At 32.1% G+C, this 22,374-nt stretch overlaps 1 protein-coding gene across 1 annotated transcript; it reads right to left on the reverse strand.

Annotated features, from left to right (window-relative positions):
• Positions 1–3,930: 3,930 nt before the first annotated feature.
• On the reverse strand, positions 3,931–15,351 carry LOC137926738 (neurogenic protein big brain-like). The gene is made up of 2 exons (XM_068770425.1): positions 15,027–15,351; positions 3,931–4,061 (listed from the first exon to the last, which is right to left on the reverse strand). Exons 1-2 carry the CDS (start codon positions 15,349–15,351, stop codon positions 3,931–3,933), a joined length of 456 nt encoding a protein of 151 aa, XP_068626526.1.
• Between the last annotated feature and the right edge of the window lie 7,023 nt (positions 15,352–22,374).

A 22,374-nucleotide genomic window follows, 5' to 3' on the forward strand; every position in this document is an offset into this window, starting at 1 on the left:
GTATCCCCGAGGTGAAGACGATTGCCTTCCAAGACTTTTTCCGTCTAAATTCAAACAAAAGTAAAGTAATTTGTGTGGTGTACTTTTGTATACAATTTTTATTTCAAGTAAAAAGATAAGATGTTTTATGTAATACTAGTAATGTTTATACATTATTTATAAAAAATATAACTAAAATATAACTGGATGACAAACTATATTAAGATTACAATGATTGGTATAATATGAAAATAAGACGCGCAATAATAAGGATTGTTAGTAATATTCATTCATCTCGACTCAGGCTGCTATACTACTATTTCACTGGGTTGAGAAGCTGCCAAATTTTTAGGTCGCTTTGACCTGGGGACCTGAGACTTAGAAGTCAGAGGTGTTTGTGTCACGTCACTCTAACCACCATAAAATGTAGGATCCGGCCTGGTATTAAGTGTTGATGTCATCGTTAAAACACCCTCGACGTACTTTACTGCAAAAATAACACATTAAAATCTGACATAAAAATATATTTAGTATATAAATGATCTTAAAGTCGATATCAATAAAAACGTACGTTTTTAAATTTAAGAGTTTGGAGTTTCTAAAAAATAGTCGTCTTAGATAATTTTTTAAATGTTTTGTTGGAATAAATTTTTACTGGGAATCAGAACTTAAAAACACAAAATGTTCACAAATAATAAAAGATGCAATATTTTATAATATAGTTGCCACATGCAATATACAGTCGTATAATTGCTTGACCCCCATACATCTCTTTACTCCCGAAGTGATCTATACTTAAAATATGAAATAACTTGAAATCAATGTGTTATCTGGATTTTCAGCATAAAACACGACGCCATCTTGACGCGTAAGATGGCGGGTCTTGCTCGCCCAATAATTTCAATATATACGACGCCTTTGTAATTAATTGTAAATTGTATTAATCGCATGGTACTAATTGAGTTATTGATGTCTATAGCGGTCAAGCCGTATTGTGAATCGATAGCTTAATATAATCGCATGAATAATCGTTATTACGAAATTGGAACACGGAATACGATTGTGGTTACGTCGTTATAGCATATGCGTGAGATATTTTAAACATCACTATATAAATTAATAAAATTTATTATTGTTACATTATTATAATTTGTATAAGGTTTTATTATAACAATAAACCATGTTAACGTTTATTATTTTATTCTGTTACTAAACATTGATTCTCATTTTTTAATTGTAACAAGAGTTTTTGTAGTAAGGATGAATCCTTTTTTAAAACGTTAAATCTTTATCATTTTAGTAGTTAGTTGGCAACACAGTTTCTAGACATTTATACGTAGACTAAACAATAGATAAGGTAGTTCTTTGACATAGCGTATTGTGTTACCATTATAAAGAATTCGACTTTCTCAAAACCATCATCAGTTTAAAATGACTTTAGTTCCAATATAAACTCAGATAAAATCGCTCTAAAGCTCCAACTAAAAAGCACAAAAATCTTTCTTCTTTCTCTTTGAGCACCCCACCTTAATTAAATTTAGTACATTCTTTCGTGTAAAATTTTAATAGTTTTTTTTTAATAACGACGCCTGCCAATCTAGAAATTTGACAATCTTACAAACCATATTTAGATACAAACACTATAATAGTAATTTTTATCTTATTCACGTATTACTATTACTTATGACAAACAATGGCTCTTATTATAAATTCCTTTACAGATATTATTTCAAACTTATTTACATTTTAAATTTGTATTGGAAAGAGTGTTGCCCGATTTGTAATCAGATTTTTACTGTGATACGACCCGGCTTTTACAAGCAGCAAAATTTATATAATGAAAGATGAAATATCTCAGTTTCTAAATTTAATCGTGTTACGTATAATATTCAAAGGGAGGTATGATATTTTAGAATAATAAAAAATAAGAGCCGAGGAAGAAATATTCTTTTGACATTTGTTACATTAAGTATTATCAATTTTTTTTAATAATTTCCTCGCCATACAATAATATTCGATTAAAAATATGTACAAAAATTATTAATAATAAAAAAAAAAATCCAATATTTTACGAGTAATTATTTATAATTTACATTCCATATTCAAATATAATACGGAGCCCGAAAAATAAAAGGGGAAAAATAGCTCAGAATGGCAAAAGCGAAGTATGGCAGGAATTCGTTTTTTAAAATCTTTAACAGACTTCAAGTCAGTAAAAAACGTTATTATCCTGTTCAAGTCGTTTCATTTTCGAGATTGAATATATGGATTATTGTCCATTAGTGTCTAGTATTAGAGGAAGGAATCTGCTATTAACTCAATTTAAATTCCTATTATTCACAGCTATGAATAATTACAAAAAATAGTTTTTGTTCCAAAAATATTTTGTTAAAAAAGGATGCTTAAAATAAATTAATATACAAGGTGATATTGCGATTAAGGAAGCTGTGTTAAAATAGCTTAAAGTTTTATTATGACCTGCAAAATATACGCATAAAGTAGTGTATAAATAAAAGTATTTAAATCATTCGTAAGTTTTTTATGAGTAAACCTGTCATCATGTTGTTTAAATAAGTTACGATCGTCTCCAGACGTCAGAAAAGCATACATACGTTAGACTTGTTTGTATATCAACGAATATACGTATCAATATTTGCTGTCAAAATAGGGATAGGAACCAATCAGTTAGAAGGAATACACGGAAAATTTATTATAACCTCACTTTCGTGCGCTCGCCGTCGGTAAATCGCTTTGTGCGCTTTTATTGCCCATATTTTACGTATAAAAACAGACCGAATTTTTTTGCACACTTCTCTTCAAAACACTATAGAAGCATTTTCAATTTCATATGGTCATTATATATCAATAATATACCTAATAACCCAATATAATGTCACTAAGAAACATTATTCTTTATTTTAAAGTAGAAATCGACGTTTTGGAGATTTATTTAATTTAACGCCTAACCATTCCTACGGTTGTCTAAAGTAATGAAAAGGAATTCAATTAATTCTAGCGTTGTATTTCACCACGACAGTTTCCAATTTGTCCTCAAGGAATTAGCCAAATAATACAATTACAGATAAAAAATGTTCGGAGCCTAATTAAATTTAAGTTGCCAAAGGACTTAATTTCATAGCAAATTATGTACTTTTTTTTCATTTCACGCTACGCTTGCATTGCAGCGAACGTTATACATTTTAAACGTGGAATATTTTTAATGTAATACGCTGAAATATGTGCCGCTTTTTTTTCAATATGGTTTATAGTTATAGCATAGCACTAATAATTTACAACAAAAAAAGCCAAAAAAGTAATTGTGTTTTATGCGAACAGTAGAAGTAGATTTAATAAAACACCAAACATTAAACATTGTAAGTACAGACGAGTTATATCACATCATACGAGATTTTAAATAAACATCCAAGTTACTATTATATTTTGTTTCTTCAACAAACATTTATTTCTACTCGAATGTACAAACCATTCAGGGCATCCATCCAAATATTACGTGTTCAATTTGGTGTAAGTCCGATAAAATAAAATGAAAAGAATCCTGGCAAGGCAACATATACCTGAGAGAGTGTGCGATTAATGGCCATATGGTTCAATGGAGTCGATAAATATTACGTGTGATAGCTTACACAAAAAATATAACATAATTGATTATATTCATTAAATCCTGAAAAAAAAAATCAAATTGGCATAGTCGAAAGCGAAGACTTATAATAAAAAATGTCTTTTTTATTTTAAAATTTATTAATCTATAACCAATTCTTCTCAATACACAAATATTATAACTGTAATGTATAAATAAATATTAAATACATAAATATATATAAAAAATAAAATATTATAGATCAATATACTATATAACTTAACTTAAATACAAAATAATCAAGTGATCGCATAGATAAATTCTGATTCATATAAACATAAATGTAGCTTAGCTTACCCGTAGATAGCGGCTGCGCCAGCAATGCCGCCACCGCATTGTGCGGCGACGTACAGTGCGGCACGCAGCGGCGACACACGCCGTCGTACGCACAGCGCCGCAGAAACAGCAGGATTCACGTGGGCACCTGTTTACAATGACATTAATACTATAAAAATCTTTCACAATATCTAGATAGGTCGTTAGTTTATTACCGACAGGCGCATACTATACTTAGAAAACATAACATAACAATTCATCAACTATATATGAAGAGTTCGAAAGAAATCGAAATTTAAAAAAATGGTGAAAAAAAAATATTCAAAGCAACAACCCATAAAGAGCCCACATGGTGAATTACACTGATAAATTATAAAGATAATTACATTTTATAAGAGTTCATTCCGTATAACTTTAAAATTGAAATCTATGTAATATTTTAAACGCATTGAAATGTTACCATATAGAGGATGATTGAAATTAAAAAAAAAACTTTAAAGGTGTGAATATGCTCATGTTCAGCTCATGTTCTGTCAATCAATGTATAGTACGCCCTAAAAAAATCAATTGTTTTAGAAATAATTACATTAAAGCAGGTAGCCACAGAACGTATTAACAAAATTCGGATTACTACATACTAAAATGATTTCTTGTTAACTATCTGTCCCTGTAGAGTTAATATTGCCAAACATTACAAGCCCGACGCATTTCAATAGAAATATAAACAACATATAACATATTTCAAACTGATAAATTTATACAGGATGATTGGCAATGCTGATCTATACTTTCATCCCTTTAAAGCATGATTGCACAGGCTTATTAAGACTAGGGGCCACTCGGGCATGGTATGAACTGATGGCGGGCCGGCCGCCAGAAGTATAGGTAATTATTTTTTTTTTTGGTTTTATTCTGGAATAGAATTCAATATTTTTGAATGTACGAGAGTATTATCTTTGCTGTCGGCGGGCCACCAGTATTCGACCGGCGGGCTACGCATCCATGCTTTAAAGATTTATTTCACGAGATTATATTAATTTTACATTGTAAGATAAACTGAAGGTTATACATCTAAAATAACATGTTTGACGCCATATTTCTGAAACAAATCTTTAAAAATCACTACGTTACAACGGAATATCATATCAGACGAGTTTTTTCAACAACTTACACTCTTAGTGTTTTTTTAAACATGGACTCTTAAGGGTGACGCGGACAAAACGAGCTCGCGCAGAGAAACACACCATACGAATGTAAGTGTGAATGTATTCAAAGAGGAATGAAGTTATTCACATAACCAGAGCCTTAAAAACATATTTACTTCACATTCGAGGTCGTCGATAGACTGGCTTTCAGAAAAATATTTATCGCACACTATAAATGTAGCCACTGCCTTTGTATAAATTACGTGACAATTATTAACAAAATCAAAAACTATCAACATTCAAGATTCTTCTTTATAGATGTAAGAGCTGTAAAGGTATGAGAGATGTACAACTAGTTTTCTGTCGATTAGAGTATGTCATTATTCAAACATTTGTTTCAGAAATAATAAATAACTAAATGTTACAACTAATTTATTATTATTAAATGTTGTACTGCCAGTTGTTATTGGCCTGTCATAATCCAATAGAAAAAATATATAACATATTTCAGAGTGGTTACTTTATACAGATGATTGGAAATAGATATAAAATCTTTAAAGATTTTAGCTGAAATTCTACAAGCAATCACCATTATTTATACTTTGGTAAAGCCTTGTTTTCACGAAAATTGTATAAATATTTCATAAATACCTGATGTAACCGATATTTACCGTCGGCATAAAGAGAGAGTTGTAGCTTGAACCACTGTTATTATTATATGAAATTATCAGAAACTATGTTTTATTGGTGGAAGATCAATCACTGAATTTATATAAGTGACGTCAGAGTTGCTGACGTCATCGTAAAAAAAAACTACCAAGGCTATTTCTCCGACATAATTCCCCAATTACTTTACAAACCAAACTATTTCTCTCTCTGCTACAACTATGCTATTACAACGTTTTGTAAAGTTGGTACTGTCAAAAAAGTTTATCTGTCATTAGCGTGAATTCTATAATTTATGACAAATTTAGTAGAGACAGGTAATAAATGATGAAAGTATTTTCACAATATACAAATAATACACATGTAATTTTTACAGAATTCACCTTTATTAACTGAGATTCTGCGTATCTACTGCGGATTCGTAAACAAAAGAGGATTCGCAAGATAAATAAAAATTTTTGATCGATTTTATTTTTATCCAAAAAGGTTACTTTTCAAAGAAGTTTTGTTTATATCACAGCAAGAAAAACAAGGCAAGGCGTAAGCCTCCTTCGATAATCACCACGGTGACTGCTCCTACGGTGCCCGCATCCAACAACTTTTCGCGACCCTGACTAAGTCGGGTCCTGCCTACGACGCGACGAGACGACCATTTGTTCAAGGTCAGTCAATGACCTGGGATCTTCTGCGGATCGCCTCATTTCTGAATCGATCTCGCAGGGAAGTTACGAGCATAGCTCTCTATTGCTCTCTGAGTGGTCTTGTACCTTCTTAGGTCTTCTTACGTCTCAAGTCCATAAGTTATCATCGGCAACATATAATGGTACAGAATTAAGTTTTCGCAACACAGAATATGGATCAATTTTTTTTTTAATTCTACCACAATTTCGAATTTAATTTTAGTTAAAATAATCATTAATTGTATTAGGCCAACTAACGAAAATCAAATAAAATAATCTCCAAGTTCAGGAACAAAGATGTAAATTTTCTAATATAATCATCAAATATGTTCCACAGATAATTAAGAAAGTTATAATAATCCGCAGAGACAATAGTTTAAAAAAATGTTTCTGCTTAATCTGTTGGCTGTACTTTGAATTTTTAATCACGTAGCTATACTAGAAGCACTCGGAAAAGAAAGAAATGAACGAAAAAGTGTTAACGCGCCAACGTCGACGTCCCGTGCGAGACATCAGCACGTACAAGTGCTGCGAAATGCGACAATGCGGATTTTCGGACCGAACAACATCCACGATAAATTAAACAAAGTCATAAATTATATAACATAATACAAATTTCAACGTTTTATTTACAAAACGATGTTTTTAAAAGGAGCATATGGGTGAATAATTTTTACGTATTTGACCAACAAAGAAGTTATGCAAAAGATAATAACTGGTCGCGTTGTAAAATTAGGAAATTTAAATTAAATGTAAAAACTTTAAAAGGATATCTAACCAACCTATCAAAAATACACTATCCAAAACTCAATGGTTTTAGAAATAACAATTGACGTAAGTTCCATTTTCATTTCATATTAAAACTAATTATTGTTTCCTATCCACCCTTGCAGAACATATATATCATATTCATAAATGATAAAAAAATGTATACATTAATATATCTTGAAAATTGACGTACTCGTCATTCTTTTTCGAAAAATAAATCAGTCAAGAAAATGATGAAAAACTTTATCGACGCATTAATTTGGTTTGAAATTCAAAGTTGAAGACGTACTGTTGCCATGTACCCCAATGCTCCCGACAGATATGTCATTCGAATTCAAACGTTTGCAACTCTCGGTGCAACACGCTTTCGCAATGACGATCAACAAAAGCACAAGAACGTTGCAAAGTGTGTGCATTCAATTTGGAGAATCCATGCTTCTCACATGGCCAGCTCTACGTGGCCTGTTCACACGTCGGAGAACCTGCTGAATTATTCGTTTGCGCACCAGATGGAAAAACAAGAAATTTTTGAAACGAAACGCTGCAATGTCACATTTTTTTCGAAATGAACAAGATCAAAATCAAAATGACTCAAAATAAAGTTAATATGTCTTTCTTCAATTTTTTCAATTGGTGGCGTAGCAGCACACGTAGTATACAATTAGCTACATATTAAAATTAATTTTTGTTTCCTATCTATACCTGCAGACTTTGAACTGCCAGATTATATCAGGTTGTCCCATTATAATAGAAAAATAAATTAACATTACATATTTCAGGGTGATTGGAAATACAAAGGAGAAAAGCCAAATATGCTATACATTCACCCCTTTAAATCTTTTATACCTATTACCTACTATATAGTAAATAATAAATTATATAAAAATATATATATTATTAACTAACAATATTTAAAAATCTGCTAGAAATTATATTGTAAAGAAAGCACCAAAATAGTAAAAATGGTAAAAGAATTAATTAATTTGTGAAATAAAAATGGGTAATAAATAAAATGGTGCGAAAATGTAATAAATAATAAATTAAATAAAATTGTAAACTAGAACTAGCATGTAGTGGCTGAGGATGGATGTAAGGATAACAGAATGGAAGTGAAAGACTGGGAAAACTGTAGAAAGAATGAAGAAGAAAGAGTGATAATATGAAAGAAGAGAATGAAAATAAATAGAAGTGTGTGAATATATTAATAAAAAATTAAAAGTCCCTGTCCCACACAAGATAGGGAAACGAGAGGTCCCCAATTGTTAAAAAAAAAATTAAAAATCTAAAATTAATATCATATATCTATTTGACGTTCACTCTTAAAATGTTTACGTATTCTGAATCAAGTTGCTTGCGTACGAACTTGATAGTAAAATATTATTACACATTCATTCTATCATTTTTTTATAATCTATATCACAATAATAAAGGCTATAAAACTATTGGTTAATCCTTTCGTAATTATTACATAAATGTTCTGTTGAGACATACGGTCTTAAACGCGCAATAGAGTGGGAGTCTACAGGTATTCGTGTACCAGAATTCTCACGATATTTATCTATTATCATGATCATCATATCAGTCGATAGACGCTCACTGCAAGTCATAGGCTTCCCGAAACATCGCCAAGATGACCGGTCCTGTGCTGCCCGAAACTAACTGGTAAAAAAATATGGTAAATTATCACACAAAACGTGTATTTATCAATGATTGAACTGACCAAGAATACTTTTAACACATGACATTTAAACACTAAGCTACTTTTACTAAAAAACATATAATTATTAAAGTTAAATACAAAACGAGTATTGTTATTAAACCGCGTGTATAAAATTTATACTCGCAACATTAATTTTCAACGTTACAGAGAAATAGTATTTAAAACGGAAACGCAAATTAATTATTTCTTGTCATATTTCATTCGTACATGAAATGTAAAAGTGAATTTTGCATAAACAATAAATTCGTACCATTTCAGTGTTATTTAACCAAAAGGTAATTTGTTATTTGTTTGTTGTGTTTAAAAAACTTTTTAAAATATGTTACTTGGCATAAAAAGGTAACTACTGTCATACATATAATTATAAAAGCATATTTTTTTCTCAATTTTCCCTTCGTACATAGAAAATAAAATCTATTTTTATTACCTAAGAGATATTTTTTCTTTCATAGTGCTGACTTTACACACTTATTACTGTACATTGTACTTATACACTGAACTTGATGATGAAATTTGTATTAAATATAATAAAATTTAGCAAATAAATTATTATTTAAAATGTAACGCATATTAGAAATGTATGTATCTAATTTAAAGTACACATACACTTAGTTTGAAACGGTTGTCAAAAATAAATAAATAAATAAATTGTTAATTGAAGATATAAAAAAATGGTAGCATATAAACACATCTTTACAATTGCTAATGCCTACTGCAATCGAATGCGATTTAAAGAGAGCTATACTTACGCTGTCCTACCACCAATCAAAATATTAATGAAAATGTAACCATTTGTTTTATAATAATTCCTTAAATAAATTATTAATATAGAAAGTGTTTCAAATATTTTAACCGCAGTACCTAGCAGGTGTATTACTCCGCGATCGATATATTCTTAGCGCGTAGGAAGGAGCAACGAGAGAATAGAGGCTTCTAGAGTTCACACAACACTATGATTGTAAAAATAGCATTTAAGTGTAAACATCTTCTTAGAATCAATAGGTTTTCTGCAACCCAGAGTCTGTCATAGTTTTATCTCCTGTCGGTTACGTATAAGACTGTACATTTATATTATTAAAGCTCGCTATTAAAAAAAAACAACATTTCCGTGTGTAATGTTAAAGACTGTGAATAAGATTGTTATTACAATTGTTATTAATTTATTATCTATACAAATAAATAAAATCGTCCGTTTCTAATATTAAAATAACTTCTTTTATTGCATGAATATGAATATACATGCGGTACATATACCAATTTTTTTTTAATCTGTCTGTCTGTTTGTTCTTTCTGGTTAATCTCTGAAATGCATTTTGATAGGAATTATGATGGCAGATAGCTGAAGTAATAAAGAGTAACCTAGCCTACTTTTATTTTAGAAAAATTCTTAAACCAAAAAATATTTAAACTTTGTACTAAATATTTTTTTTGTTAAACAACACCAGGACATAGTCGCGGGCACAGTTAGTTTTAAATATAATACGTATATAAATTGCAAACAATGTAGCCTCCACTTAATTTAAGGCATCGTCGTGATATTTTGATCAGTGTCATTACAGAATAGTTGTGATAACCTGTATTACATTCGCTAAACAAATGAAAATTGCAGAAAATGGAGAACTTCCTCATTGGTCGTAACGAGGTAGAGATGAGCTTACATAAAGATAAAATATTAATTTATACCTACAGTTTATACGGAGCGTAATTCATTTTTGTTTTTATTCCAGTTTTATCATCGCCAGTGAAAGAAATCAACGTGAGAAAATTATTATTATGACGAAAAATCACATAGGTTGCAACCTAACCTCGCCCTCACGAAGGAAACCGCTGATAGAAATAATACAAAACCAATAACCAATTTTATCATACTAGGAAATATAACAGGCATAAAAATTCGTATTAGGCAGAGAGCTCAGCGTCCTTTGTTCACTTCGACCCTCAATACATTACGCAAAAACAGGTAACAGCAAGCTATAATGGCGGCGGATAAGAAACGGCCGGAATAACAAATGTCGTGCAGATGAAATTTTAGTATTCGCCCCGTGGACCGGCGCAACGGAACTCCTAGTTACAAATCAAAAGAGAATTTAAAAACTTCCAAAAGTTTACAAAGGCCAGATTTTCTTGACGTAGCTGAATTTTTCAACAAGGAAAGAGAACGGAACATAAATAATTGATGGACTTTCTGTTTAAAGGCCGTCTCAAAGAAAAGAGAATCAGTTATACACGTTGATTAGTCGTAGGCTTAAAATCTTTAAACGGGTGAATGTAAATTCTATTTGTCAGCAAAAAACTTTATGTCTTTATCGTCAATTTTCAACCACCTGTATAAAGTGATCAATTTGAAATATTACAATAATTAATTTTTCTGGCCAACTTCTGACGGTATAGGTGTAGTCTGCAAGGAAAAATACGGATTTTGAAAACTATTTTTCTTACTATAATATTATCATGTAATTTATTATTTCTGATAACATTGTTTTTGGATAGAACAAAGATTAATTGATAGGTCATACGTTAGTACATTAAAAATGAGCTTAATACACCTTTTATAAGGTTTTAAGGCAAGAAACAATCATATAATCATGTATATTTAAAAAACTAAGAAACCGTGAAAATATTATTAACTTATAAACTGATTTAGATATATATCTTTCGCACTAAAGAAATTAATCAAAAACTCCATCAAAAAATACCACGACCTACTTTCGCAGTACAGATAAAAACTGCATCGACGAATTGAAATCGAAACAATGAATAGAAAAATAAATGAAAAGCAATCTCGAAAGGAATTACAAAAGCTCATTAACGCGGGCATCGATCGAAACTTCAGGCCACATTAGTGCGATCTTTAAATAGGGACGCTCCATGTTCAGCCATTAGTGAAAATTAGGGCGACCGGACGGCTCTGAACTTTTAAAGATTTATAACAAGTCGCGAACATTAACCCAAAGCCCAAATTAGGTCTCGATTGTTGAGTCGAACGCGACGCGGATCTGTATCACGGATATTATGACACAATTTAAAATGTCATTGTTCCCGGCTCAAAATGGCGCCTTCGCAGTTATGATGTGGGGTTAAAGGGTGAAGGGTGCACACGTGCTGTATATCTTATAAATACTCATCCTATTTATATAATTATTAAACTATATTTGAATAAGCTCAAAATATATCTAACTGTGCAAAAAGTATTACATTTTATGTTTTGCGTAAATTGCGCTAACCTATCGCCATAATGATGAACGTTCGTAAATCGAAATATTTGAAAATTAGGGTTTTGTTATAAAATATTTCTTTAATGTATCAATAATGAATGACTTTTTTACAGTGATGGTATAATTAATAAGTTTTATTAAAATAAAACTCATATTTTATCAGCATAACTAAAATTCTAAAATGTACAGATTGCTACAGATGTAATATTACTAACAAATTGCGTACTTTATAATAATCTAATAATTTATATTTTGTAATCTGTAACCAGAACTTGTAAAAAAGATTGTACGCTTTACAATTCTAGAGTAATTTAATACTAAAATAAAAATTAACAAATTTACTAGAATTAAACGATTCATAATTTTAAAATAATGTAGATCCTGATTCAAACGTTGTACACCTTGAATACTAGTCTTTTGAGTTACAATAATATAGAATGAAAAAAAAATCGATACTTTATAATAATCTAATAATTTATATTTTGTAATCTGTAACCAGAACTTGTAAAAAAGATTGTACGCTTTACAATTCTAGAGTAATTTAATACTAAAATAAAAATTAACAAATTTACTAGAATTAAACGATTCATAATTTTAAAATAATGTAGATCCTGATTCAAACGTTGTACACCTTGAATACTAGTCTTTTGAGTTACAATAATATAGAATGAAAAAAAACTCGATACTTTATAATAATCTAATAATTTATATGTTGTAATCTGTAACCAGAGCTTGTAAAAAAGATTGTACGCTTTACAATTCTTGAGTAATTTAATACTAAAATAAAAATTAACAAATTTACTGGAATTAAACGATTCATAATTTTAAAATAATGTAGATCCTGATTGAATCGTAGTACACCTTGAATACTAGTCATTTGAGTTAAAATAATATAGAATGAAAAAAAAAGCGATCTGCTAGTATTAATAAAAAGCGGGCAGTCGGCGCGCCATCGCATGATGTTCCGAGCTTGTTAAAAATCAGATAATTAAAAACATCTGCGTGTTGCGAGTCTGTTCGTAACTCATCCGACTCGACCGCAACCCTTGAGCAACTGGAGCTAAATTACAAATTACAAGGTTATTGCCGCCGATTCAATTTCACTCAATATGATTACATGATCCGTTACAAAACTATATATCTTGCATCAAAATAAAAAAAAAATATTAACGCTTGTATTGCTAATATTACGCAAATATTACTAACGAAAAAAAATATGATTTATAATGTATTAAATCGGAATTTTTGTATAGATATTTTATGATTTTTGATATATGGTGAATGTACAGCGCTTTCAACAGCAAAAATGTCTTATCACTGAAATATGGCCAATCCGGTGAAATTGTAGTACAGATCGATCAAGACTCCCAAAGGAACCATCGAAGTTAGTCTTAAGACACTTTAGGCTAAGCGCCCTCTTCGCCCTGCCACTTGCGAAATTCGCAAATGTCACTTTGTTAATTTTTTTTTTTAAATATTAATATTTTTTGTTGAAATGTGATAGGTAAATAACATCCGGCAGTAACAAATATGTAGGAACAGATAATAAACAATAATTAAGATTAATGTGTAGTAATCCGAATTTAGATGCAAGGCCAAGTTGAAGACATGCTATCTCGTGGACGCATAAGATGCACAAACCTCATCAAAACTGCAACTAATAACTCCATTAATGAATGCTCCTATTTCGTCAAACACCGAGCCGATGCGACGCATAGCGAGAAGGGGGAGAGGCATTGAGGCATGACCACGACAACTCTGACTAGAGTGCACGAATAAAAAGAAGAATCTGAATTTTGAAAACGCTTTTTCTTGCTTTATTATCAATTTGCCATTTATTATTTCTGAAAACATTCTTTTTAGATGGGGTGTAAAATATATAAATTGACAGTAAATGACCGATAAGTTTACTTCTTTAAAACTATTACATTTATCACCAATCTCTCTGTATAATATGTATAATAAAAACAACGATTGAAAAAGAAAGCTAAAGAAAAATTCGAGATGGAATTATTAATACGACAACTGCACGTGGCCGTACGTTAGCTGCCTTCGTTTTTTGTTTTCTTTTTTACGCCGAAGCCGGGGTTGAACGATATCCTCTTCAAGCACACAGCTGCGATATCGTCGCGAATAACGGGTTTACAAATTATATAAAGAACGGGCAAACGTACGTGTAAGTACTTGTATCAGGTTTTTAAACGGATCCTGGTCTTTAAGCAACCATTGGCATTAAAACGTGTATCAGGTTTTTTTTACTTTTTTTTGGTAAACATTTACATGTCATTAATCAGATGCATTCTTAATAATATTACAAGTATATTGTTAAACTTTATTATTTGATTTAGCAACCTATATTTATCAATTGTATTTATAACCATATTTCTTAATAGATGTTGCTCTATACTACCAATTATGATTTATTGATTTCTATACAGGTTGGTTGGTTGTACATGCTTTTCAAGGGTGAATGTTTAGCTTATCGAAATCAATCTTAACAAATCAAAAAAATCTTACTTTATTCGAAAATCAATGGTTTCAAAAATTAATAAATAACGTAACAATAATAGAGTAAAAGAAACAGTTTTAAAAATTTTGATTGCTATGTATTTATATTAATTATTGTTCACTATCTGTCTCCGCAGTACTACTGTCAGAAGTGATTGGCCTGCCGCAATCTTATAGAAAAAATAAATTAATGTCACATTATTTAGAGCGTTCTTTTTTGTAAAAGCTTTGCTAACAAATAATTTACACATCCACCCTTTTGAACCTTTACTTCTTATTTAAATTCTGTATACCTTAAGGTAAAGTATGGCTATTGTAAGAGAATAATTTAACATATATTTATTTTACAAATGTTACAAAAACACCAGCCTCAATGGATATAATCTGCACAAATGAACCTTAATCTCTTACCAGATATATTGGCGAAACACAATGTGATAGTGGCTATGGCACAACCGGAAGCGAGAGCGGTAGCGAGTAGCACAGCTGAAGCGGACGCGCCTACTCCAGCGCCGCCAGCCGCTCCGCACACAATAAACACGTATAGGAAAGATGCCGCACATTCCGCTATCACAGCCTTCCACAAAGACAAAGTCCGCACTTCCAACCTCGCGGGCACTTTACCCGACAGTCCATCCGCATTGGCATCTTTACGCATACACTCTAATTTTTCGAACAATGTTACAATATGCTGTTCTATATTATCGTCCGTTATATTAAATGTTTGTTCACCCATTTTGTAAATTAAATCATGCGCATATTTTTACAATAACCGTTTACCGCTGCAGCGGCTTTTACAGAAATGTTCGAATGACGCGCGAAAACGTATTCCCGCCCACGCAATTCCGCGGCACGTCCCACAGCAAACCGACGCGCGTCGTCAATGAACGGATACTGAATGGGCGAGCGATGCCGGTGCCGAGGGCACATGTGCCCCGACACTTGTTACGCCCCCGCCCCCGGGACCTGCATTCTCAACGAGGGTGAATCAAAATCAAATCATCGCGTGGACGGACACAATAAATGCTACAAGTTCGTTATAGCGTTTATGCTATAGCTTTATGCTGAGATAGCATACCTATAGTATATATGCTATATTGTATGCGATAAAACGGGTAAAGTGAATATATATCCCATTCGCTGTCAATTAATGTATTTTACACTCTATCTAATTTTTTTTTAAAATATCAATTACGTAATAATAACAATGTAAGCCTGTCGCATTTTTATAGAGTATCAAAAACCTATCTTTATACAAGATGATTAAAAACAGGTGTAGAGCTTTTTGCTGACTAATGATTCATACATCCACCCCTTAGAGATTTTACTACCTATTTCCAATTACCCCATGTACAACCTAGTACGTTGATAGTCAATACGGGAAGTACAGTGGTACCTCGACATACGAGTGCCCCAACATACGAGTTTTTCGAGATACGAGCTGACGAGCAAGTGATTTTTTGCTTTGAGTTACGAGCGAAATTCGAGATACGAGTTCGGTTCGGTAGTAACACGCTGTCGCGCCATCACGATCGCGTGCTTCTGCTGTGATAAGTTGTGTAGTTGTGTTATGAAGAATTGGAACCCGGTGTTTCAGTAGAGGAGGAGAATGTATCTCTGGGGAAATCTATGGGTCTAGAGGTGGAAGAGAGAGACGTGAACGAGCTCATCGAGGAGCACACCCAGGAACTGACGACTGAGGAGATACAAGAGTTACAGTCACAGCAGCATACTGAGGTTATGCAAGAAATTGGTTTTGAGGAGTCAGAGGAGGAGGTTATTTCTACAAGTGAGATAAGGGAGATCTTAGGAATGTGGGAGAGAGTTTCACAGTTCGTGGAAAAAAAACACCCAGAAAAATTTGCAACAGGTCGTGCATCTGACCTTTTTAATAACACTTGCCTAACTCATTTCCGGAATATTCTGAGAGGGAGGAAGAAACAAACCTCCTTGGACATGTTTTTTTTCTAAACGGCCTACAGGTGAAAGCGAGAAAAATGTAGCAAAAAAGGCAAAGACCAGTGAGGATATCTAATTTATTTCTTTACATTCTCTTTTTTGTTTTTGTGCAATAAATATTTGATATTTATGAATACGTTTTTATTATTCAAAACCACGTAACAAAAATAACTGGGGTGACATTTTGGAGGTTGGAACGGATTAATGGAAGTTCAATTGTTTTGTATGGGGAAATTTGCTTCGAGATACGAGTAATTCAAGATACGAGCAAGGTTGCGGAACGAATTAAACTCGTATGTCGAGGTACCACTGTAATAGCTGTCAATCGCAGTACCGCGCCTTAGGTAAGCGCGGCGAGGTGGGAATGGAGGAAAAAGAGCAACAGCGCTGCCGTCGCGAGCGTTGACGGCGATTTGACAAAATGGAGCGATCGGTACTAGACACACTAATCAAAAGAAATGAAAAGAATGCAGTGATGAATAATAGTCTTCCCATAACCGAATCCCAATTAATAATAAAGTCACGTGCACAGTGACCAGTTCAATCGAACGCGTTGAATTTAAGAACGATTAACTACATTTTCAAAGCGAACGTACTGTTTTTGAAAGTTTCACCCGCCAAGAGTCAGTTTCCTCCGTATTGATTATGAGTTCTACTGTTCTTAATGAGATTTCACTCGTCTGTCTTGTCTTCAACGTGCAATATTATGGTGCGGTATTTCATGTGCCTCCTTTATTTATGATTATGTTTAAATAAATCTTTAGAACTTACAAGTCAAGTGAAGCTATTTAATAAATTACAATAATCTTTATTTTTATTAATAACAAATATTTGCGAGTCCCTGGCTTTTTGTTTTCACCGTGTAACAGAAACCGGCGCGTTCTCAATTTAAATTTTAATTAAGGTTTAATTTAAAACCGTTAACACTGGTTGGAAATTGACGGGAGCAAATCTTTGTATACTTTTTCTTTATTAGAAGCTAAGAAGCGTAACTTTGTTTTTGTTCATCAATAATTAATTGCTTTTAATTGAAATTTACTTAACAAATTTTAGGAATCGAATCTGTTACTGTAATAAATCTAATGAACTAGAGAGAAGAACAGTTGAGCAGTGGTATACGAGCGGAAGAGGTCTGAGACTTGCGATTGTAGGTCGCGGATTCAATTCTCAGGAGACTATTTTATATAATTTACACGTTGTGCGTTAATTATATAGGATTTGCTCTGCTCACGCAAGTTTCCAGATGATGAGCAGCAACGACCTCTACGTTCAATAATACCACACTGCGGTCGCCAATCCAGCTGCCAAGCGGGACGTTTATGGTTTAGCCCTCAATATATATTGAGGGCTAAACCATAAACGTCCCGTAAACGTATCTTTGGGAGAGGCCTATGCCGTGCAGAGGGCGTCTATAGTCTAAAACGTTATAAAAGAGCTGATAATCACCAACATCATCATTTTATTCATAGGACCTCAATAGATTTTCAGTGTTGGTTAGACACCATGTAGGTCGATATCCCAAGCTGCGCTTACAGGTACCTGGTCAGAACCACGGCCATCTATTCAGCCCGTATTGTAGCCAACACACTGCCACCTCAATTTGCCAGTCCGCTTGGCTATATTGGTTATTTTAGTTCATCTATGGTTGTCCTCATTTCAGATTCCCTTAGAGAAATCCATAAAGAACAAACAATAATGAATTGAAGATTTTTTTTCTAATTCAGACTCCCCTTTGTTAAATTTATTCATTATTTACTGTATCTGTTTATCTATTTTTGAATAAATAATACAAAACATAAAAAAATAAAAATACGTAAAAACTCACAAAGAGTTTGGTTATTTCGTTATATGACTTTCAGTATATCCTAATTCGGAGTGCATTTATTTATATGCTCTATAAAAATGTCTTAACGAATTTAAGTATATACGTATTTATTGAAAACAAAACTTACAATGAATACTTTGAATAATTAATGGTTTTATGAAACATGGACGAACATTATTCTGCGACTCTTTTGGCAATACTCCAAATTTAGTATTTGTAGTATAAAAGGTGAGTTTTGATTATTATATCTGTGTATTATTTGTGTTTTATTTTATACATTAACTGTATGCATAAAAAATTACCCCTGTTTACCTTAGAGATGTCTTAACTTGAAAACTATTATATCATCTATCTTTTTTACAAGTTCCCTAACACTTTGTAAAAAGCCCTTAAATAAAACAAATGAAAAAAAAGTAAACAATTGCGCAGAAATTCAAAACTTTAAAAAATACAATGTCTATTTAATTTTACAGTTCACTATAAACCTTGCGGGTTTGACAGTTCGCAAAAAATAAAGTGATTATTCTTAATTATATTAGCGTAATTTATTTTATTATATTGCCAATAATTTCTGCTGTACAAAGGACAATTAGTATCTGTAATAAGTATCTATAATAATATCTAACTAGAGAAGGTTATTTTTGCAACTGTCAAACATCCTTTGACATGTACCGCTGTCATAGTTAAATTATAAATTTTTACATATTTTAACGAATTAATTAAATATGACATTTATGCTACGAAATGGAAATTTGTATCTATTTGTGTAAAATTAAAATTTCTATGTTATCGAGATGATAGGGCTGTGAAGGCAGTTAACTTAGGCTTTTTTTTTAAATAACTAACCTCTAGGATTCCCTCGGCGAGCATTGGTTCGTGTCGTTATTTATTGCACTAGATTGCGAAGTTACCAAGCTCGTTTCGACGGATGCTCCGTGATATGAATCCGCAAGCAAATTCGAGATGACTTTGAATTCTAGATAACTGTCATTAGAATCTTCAGTATTCCGGTTTGAATGTACCCGGTAGGTTATAAACTTAACTCGATCGGTTGCTATTATTGAATGATCAAGAGAATTTTCACATTTAACATTCCTACCACATTCCTATGCTAGTGCAGGAAAAAATGATAATAATTATGGTTATTTCAGGTACAGAACATCAACGACCGGATGGTAGCGGCTTGCATCCAGCGTCTTTCGACAATGTTAACAAGGTTATATATATAGCCTCGACTCCAGAACCTTAATATCCTGACGCTATGTAGCCCGCTCTCTGTGTCTTTAATATAACAACCCGCTTGGCCATATCTTTGATTTCGTTTATCTATAGATCTCCTCATAGTGGCAGTAATGTTAGTTTATTACAAATACTAGCAACACTTCTATTATTAACAGATATCGTTAGTATGCAGTAGACCGTCCTCACTGGCGACATATACGATTCGAGTTCAGAAGACACCACAATTTTCATTATAGTTTTTTTTTTCAAATTCTGGAATTAAGACATGGTACTTGAAAACAATGTTCAAATTCATCAATTAATAATCAAAAGCATCAATATATCAAAAATATTAATAGTTTTCTTAGTAAGGAATATCAAAAATCAAAGCTTCTAACCTATTAATAAAATAATCGGATTTTTAAAATCTTTTTGCTATAAACCTCGCTGGTGCCTCTTAGTATAGCTAATATATATTACTTTATTACCGGATTGAGTCGTTGTTCCATAACCAACATCTGCTATTTTTACATGCCAACTAATTTTAATTATCAACAAAGTTTCAAAATAAATACAATTTGACTCGATTGGTACAGTAAACAGATAAAAGAAAACATTTTTGACACACAAATGTGGTCCAACATTCTACACTGTCTATCATTTACTCATACGTAACAGAATAATTTGTTGGAATTAATAAATGTATTTTAAAACTGTTAATAAATATCATATTTTGTTGACATTTTAGGAATCACACAAGATTTTTACTCTATTGTAATTTATTTTATTTCATGAATGCGTACATATAAATATAACGGCTGTCAAAAATTTATTATTTTTGCTTTAAAAAATTACAGTAAATTTTTTCCTGAATATCTGATACACTTTTACGCAAACTAGATATTAGTTTCTGTAATATAGTGAATACTGGTGAATCCTAGGCCTTATAAGTTTTTTTTTTATATTAGTTAACAACAACTGTCAATTATTTGTTTGACAATGACGTTTTAGCGAATCGTACATACGTCATTTCGTTATATTTATCATATCCAGCTCGGGTGTGTCGAGCGGCAGCCGTGAATTGTGTGTCGATAGCTTTTTATTTTCTCTTATTTTCCTTCGATATTTATGGTGTTATTTTATATTCTCTTCGATTTAAATTTATAAAAAATCACACATCATATACATACTTCATCAGCGTCCCGGAAACCCTTAAGCCGTAAATATCGCGAGCAAAGCAAATCAATCTACCAGAGTGTGTTACGTATTGGGGTTTAGATGGGAAAACAGGCATCGCAGCCGATGATGTCGGAGTAGCGGTAGATTTCGGTGTCGAGATGACTGAGATCATCGTAGGGGCGGTTCTTGAAAACGTGTAGGCTTTCGATAGGGTCGATCGATACGGTAGCAGTTTTAACACCCATGTCGATCTTGAATGTTTTTTCTGACCGTTCGACTGCCTCGTATAGTGATTTATTAGCGTGCGTACGGCGTCTTACTTTAGGAAAACCGCAGTAGCTGTTGACAGGCCCTTGTGGACGAACGTTTTTAATCTACCATGATGAAGAATAGCTGTCGGTCTTAAATCTCTGATGTGTCCGTGAAGACGGACAACGACTACAGTCAGAAACATTTATTTCTTGTTAGTCCAACGAAGTAGTGCAAATGAGAAAATGTTGGAGCTCTAATTCCGTGGCTTATGCAAAAGCCTGGTCGTCCAGATCGATCTTACCAGCTTCTGCTTCAATTATCACAGACAGCGCTTACGTCGCCACTAGATGTAACGCCGTCGGTCTTTCGATTGCCGGCATAAATCTTTGTTCAATATACACGCTTTAACTATACATATAATACATATTTACATGATGTTCGTCATCATGTCGGGATCACCAATTTAGCGAATCGTAGACGATTTTCGGCTGCTACTCGACAAACACGAGCTGTATATATAAAAGCGAAATCATTTGTAAAATTCGCTAAAAGCTATATAGATATTACATTACACGTGTAGAAAAAATACAGATAATCAATATATAAAGAAGGTAAATTAATAAAGGTTATTTTTTTAAAATTAAATAGATTATTTTAATATTATATTATTTGCACTAAATATGACGATTCATACAGGACTGCAGTAATTCGAATGCGGCTTTTCTGCAGGATCTAAATCCCGCAGTGAACGAGCAACTGCCTAGATTTACAGAGTATAAAATATTATTGCAGTATGTTTACACATCGTATCTTTTAAATCTTATATGAAATTCTCACGACATTATTTAACTAACTTGGGCATATTATATTCTTTAGATTAATTTTGCTAGCATTTTTAATTTTAAACAATTTATAACAACTACTGATTGATTACTACATAGATATTAAGCTTCTTATCATATTTATAGATGACTCGCTATCCTGTTTAAATAATTACAAGGTTTTTTAACTTTTAATTTTAATCTCAGAAAGAAATTTTATTTCTTTTTACATCGATTAATTTATATTATATACGTATAAATTAATAGAGAGTAAATTTTTAAACATAAAGTGAACAATAGTGAATAAGCATATGGCACAATAATACTTCCACGACAACTTTGTTTAATTCAATAAGGTTTATTCCAGTTTCTATCACAAAGAATATTAGCAGATTTATTTAAACAAGGTCAGAAAAAATAGCTGTTGCTTATAAATGAAAAGTATTATTATACCATGTTTTTGATAACATAAATATGGTATGACGATATCTTTCTAATGTTA

The sequence above is a fragment of the Battus philenor genome, unplaced genomic scaffold (assembly GCF_028537555.1).
Source record: "Battus philenor isolate CCGP_79_NKW_IND1 unplaced genomic scaffold, ilBatPhil1.0.hap1 SCAF_3, whole genome shotgun sequence".
Taxonomy (NCBI): Eukaryota; Metazoa; Arthropoda; class Insecta; order Lepidoptera; family Papilionidae; genus Battus; species Battus philenor.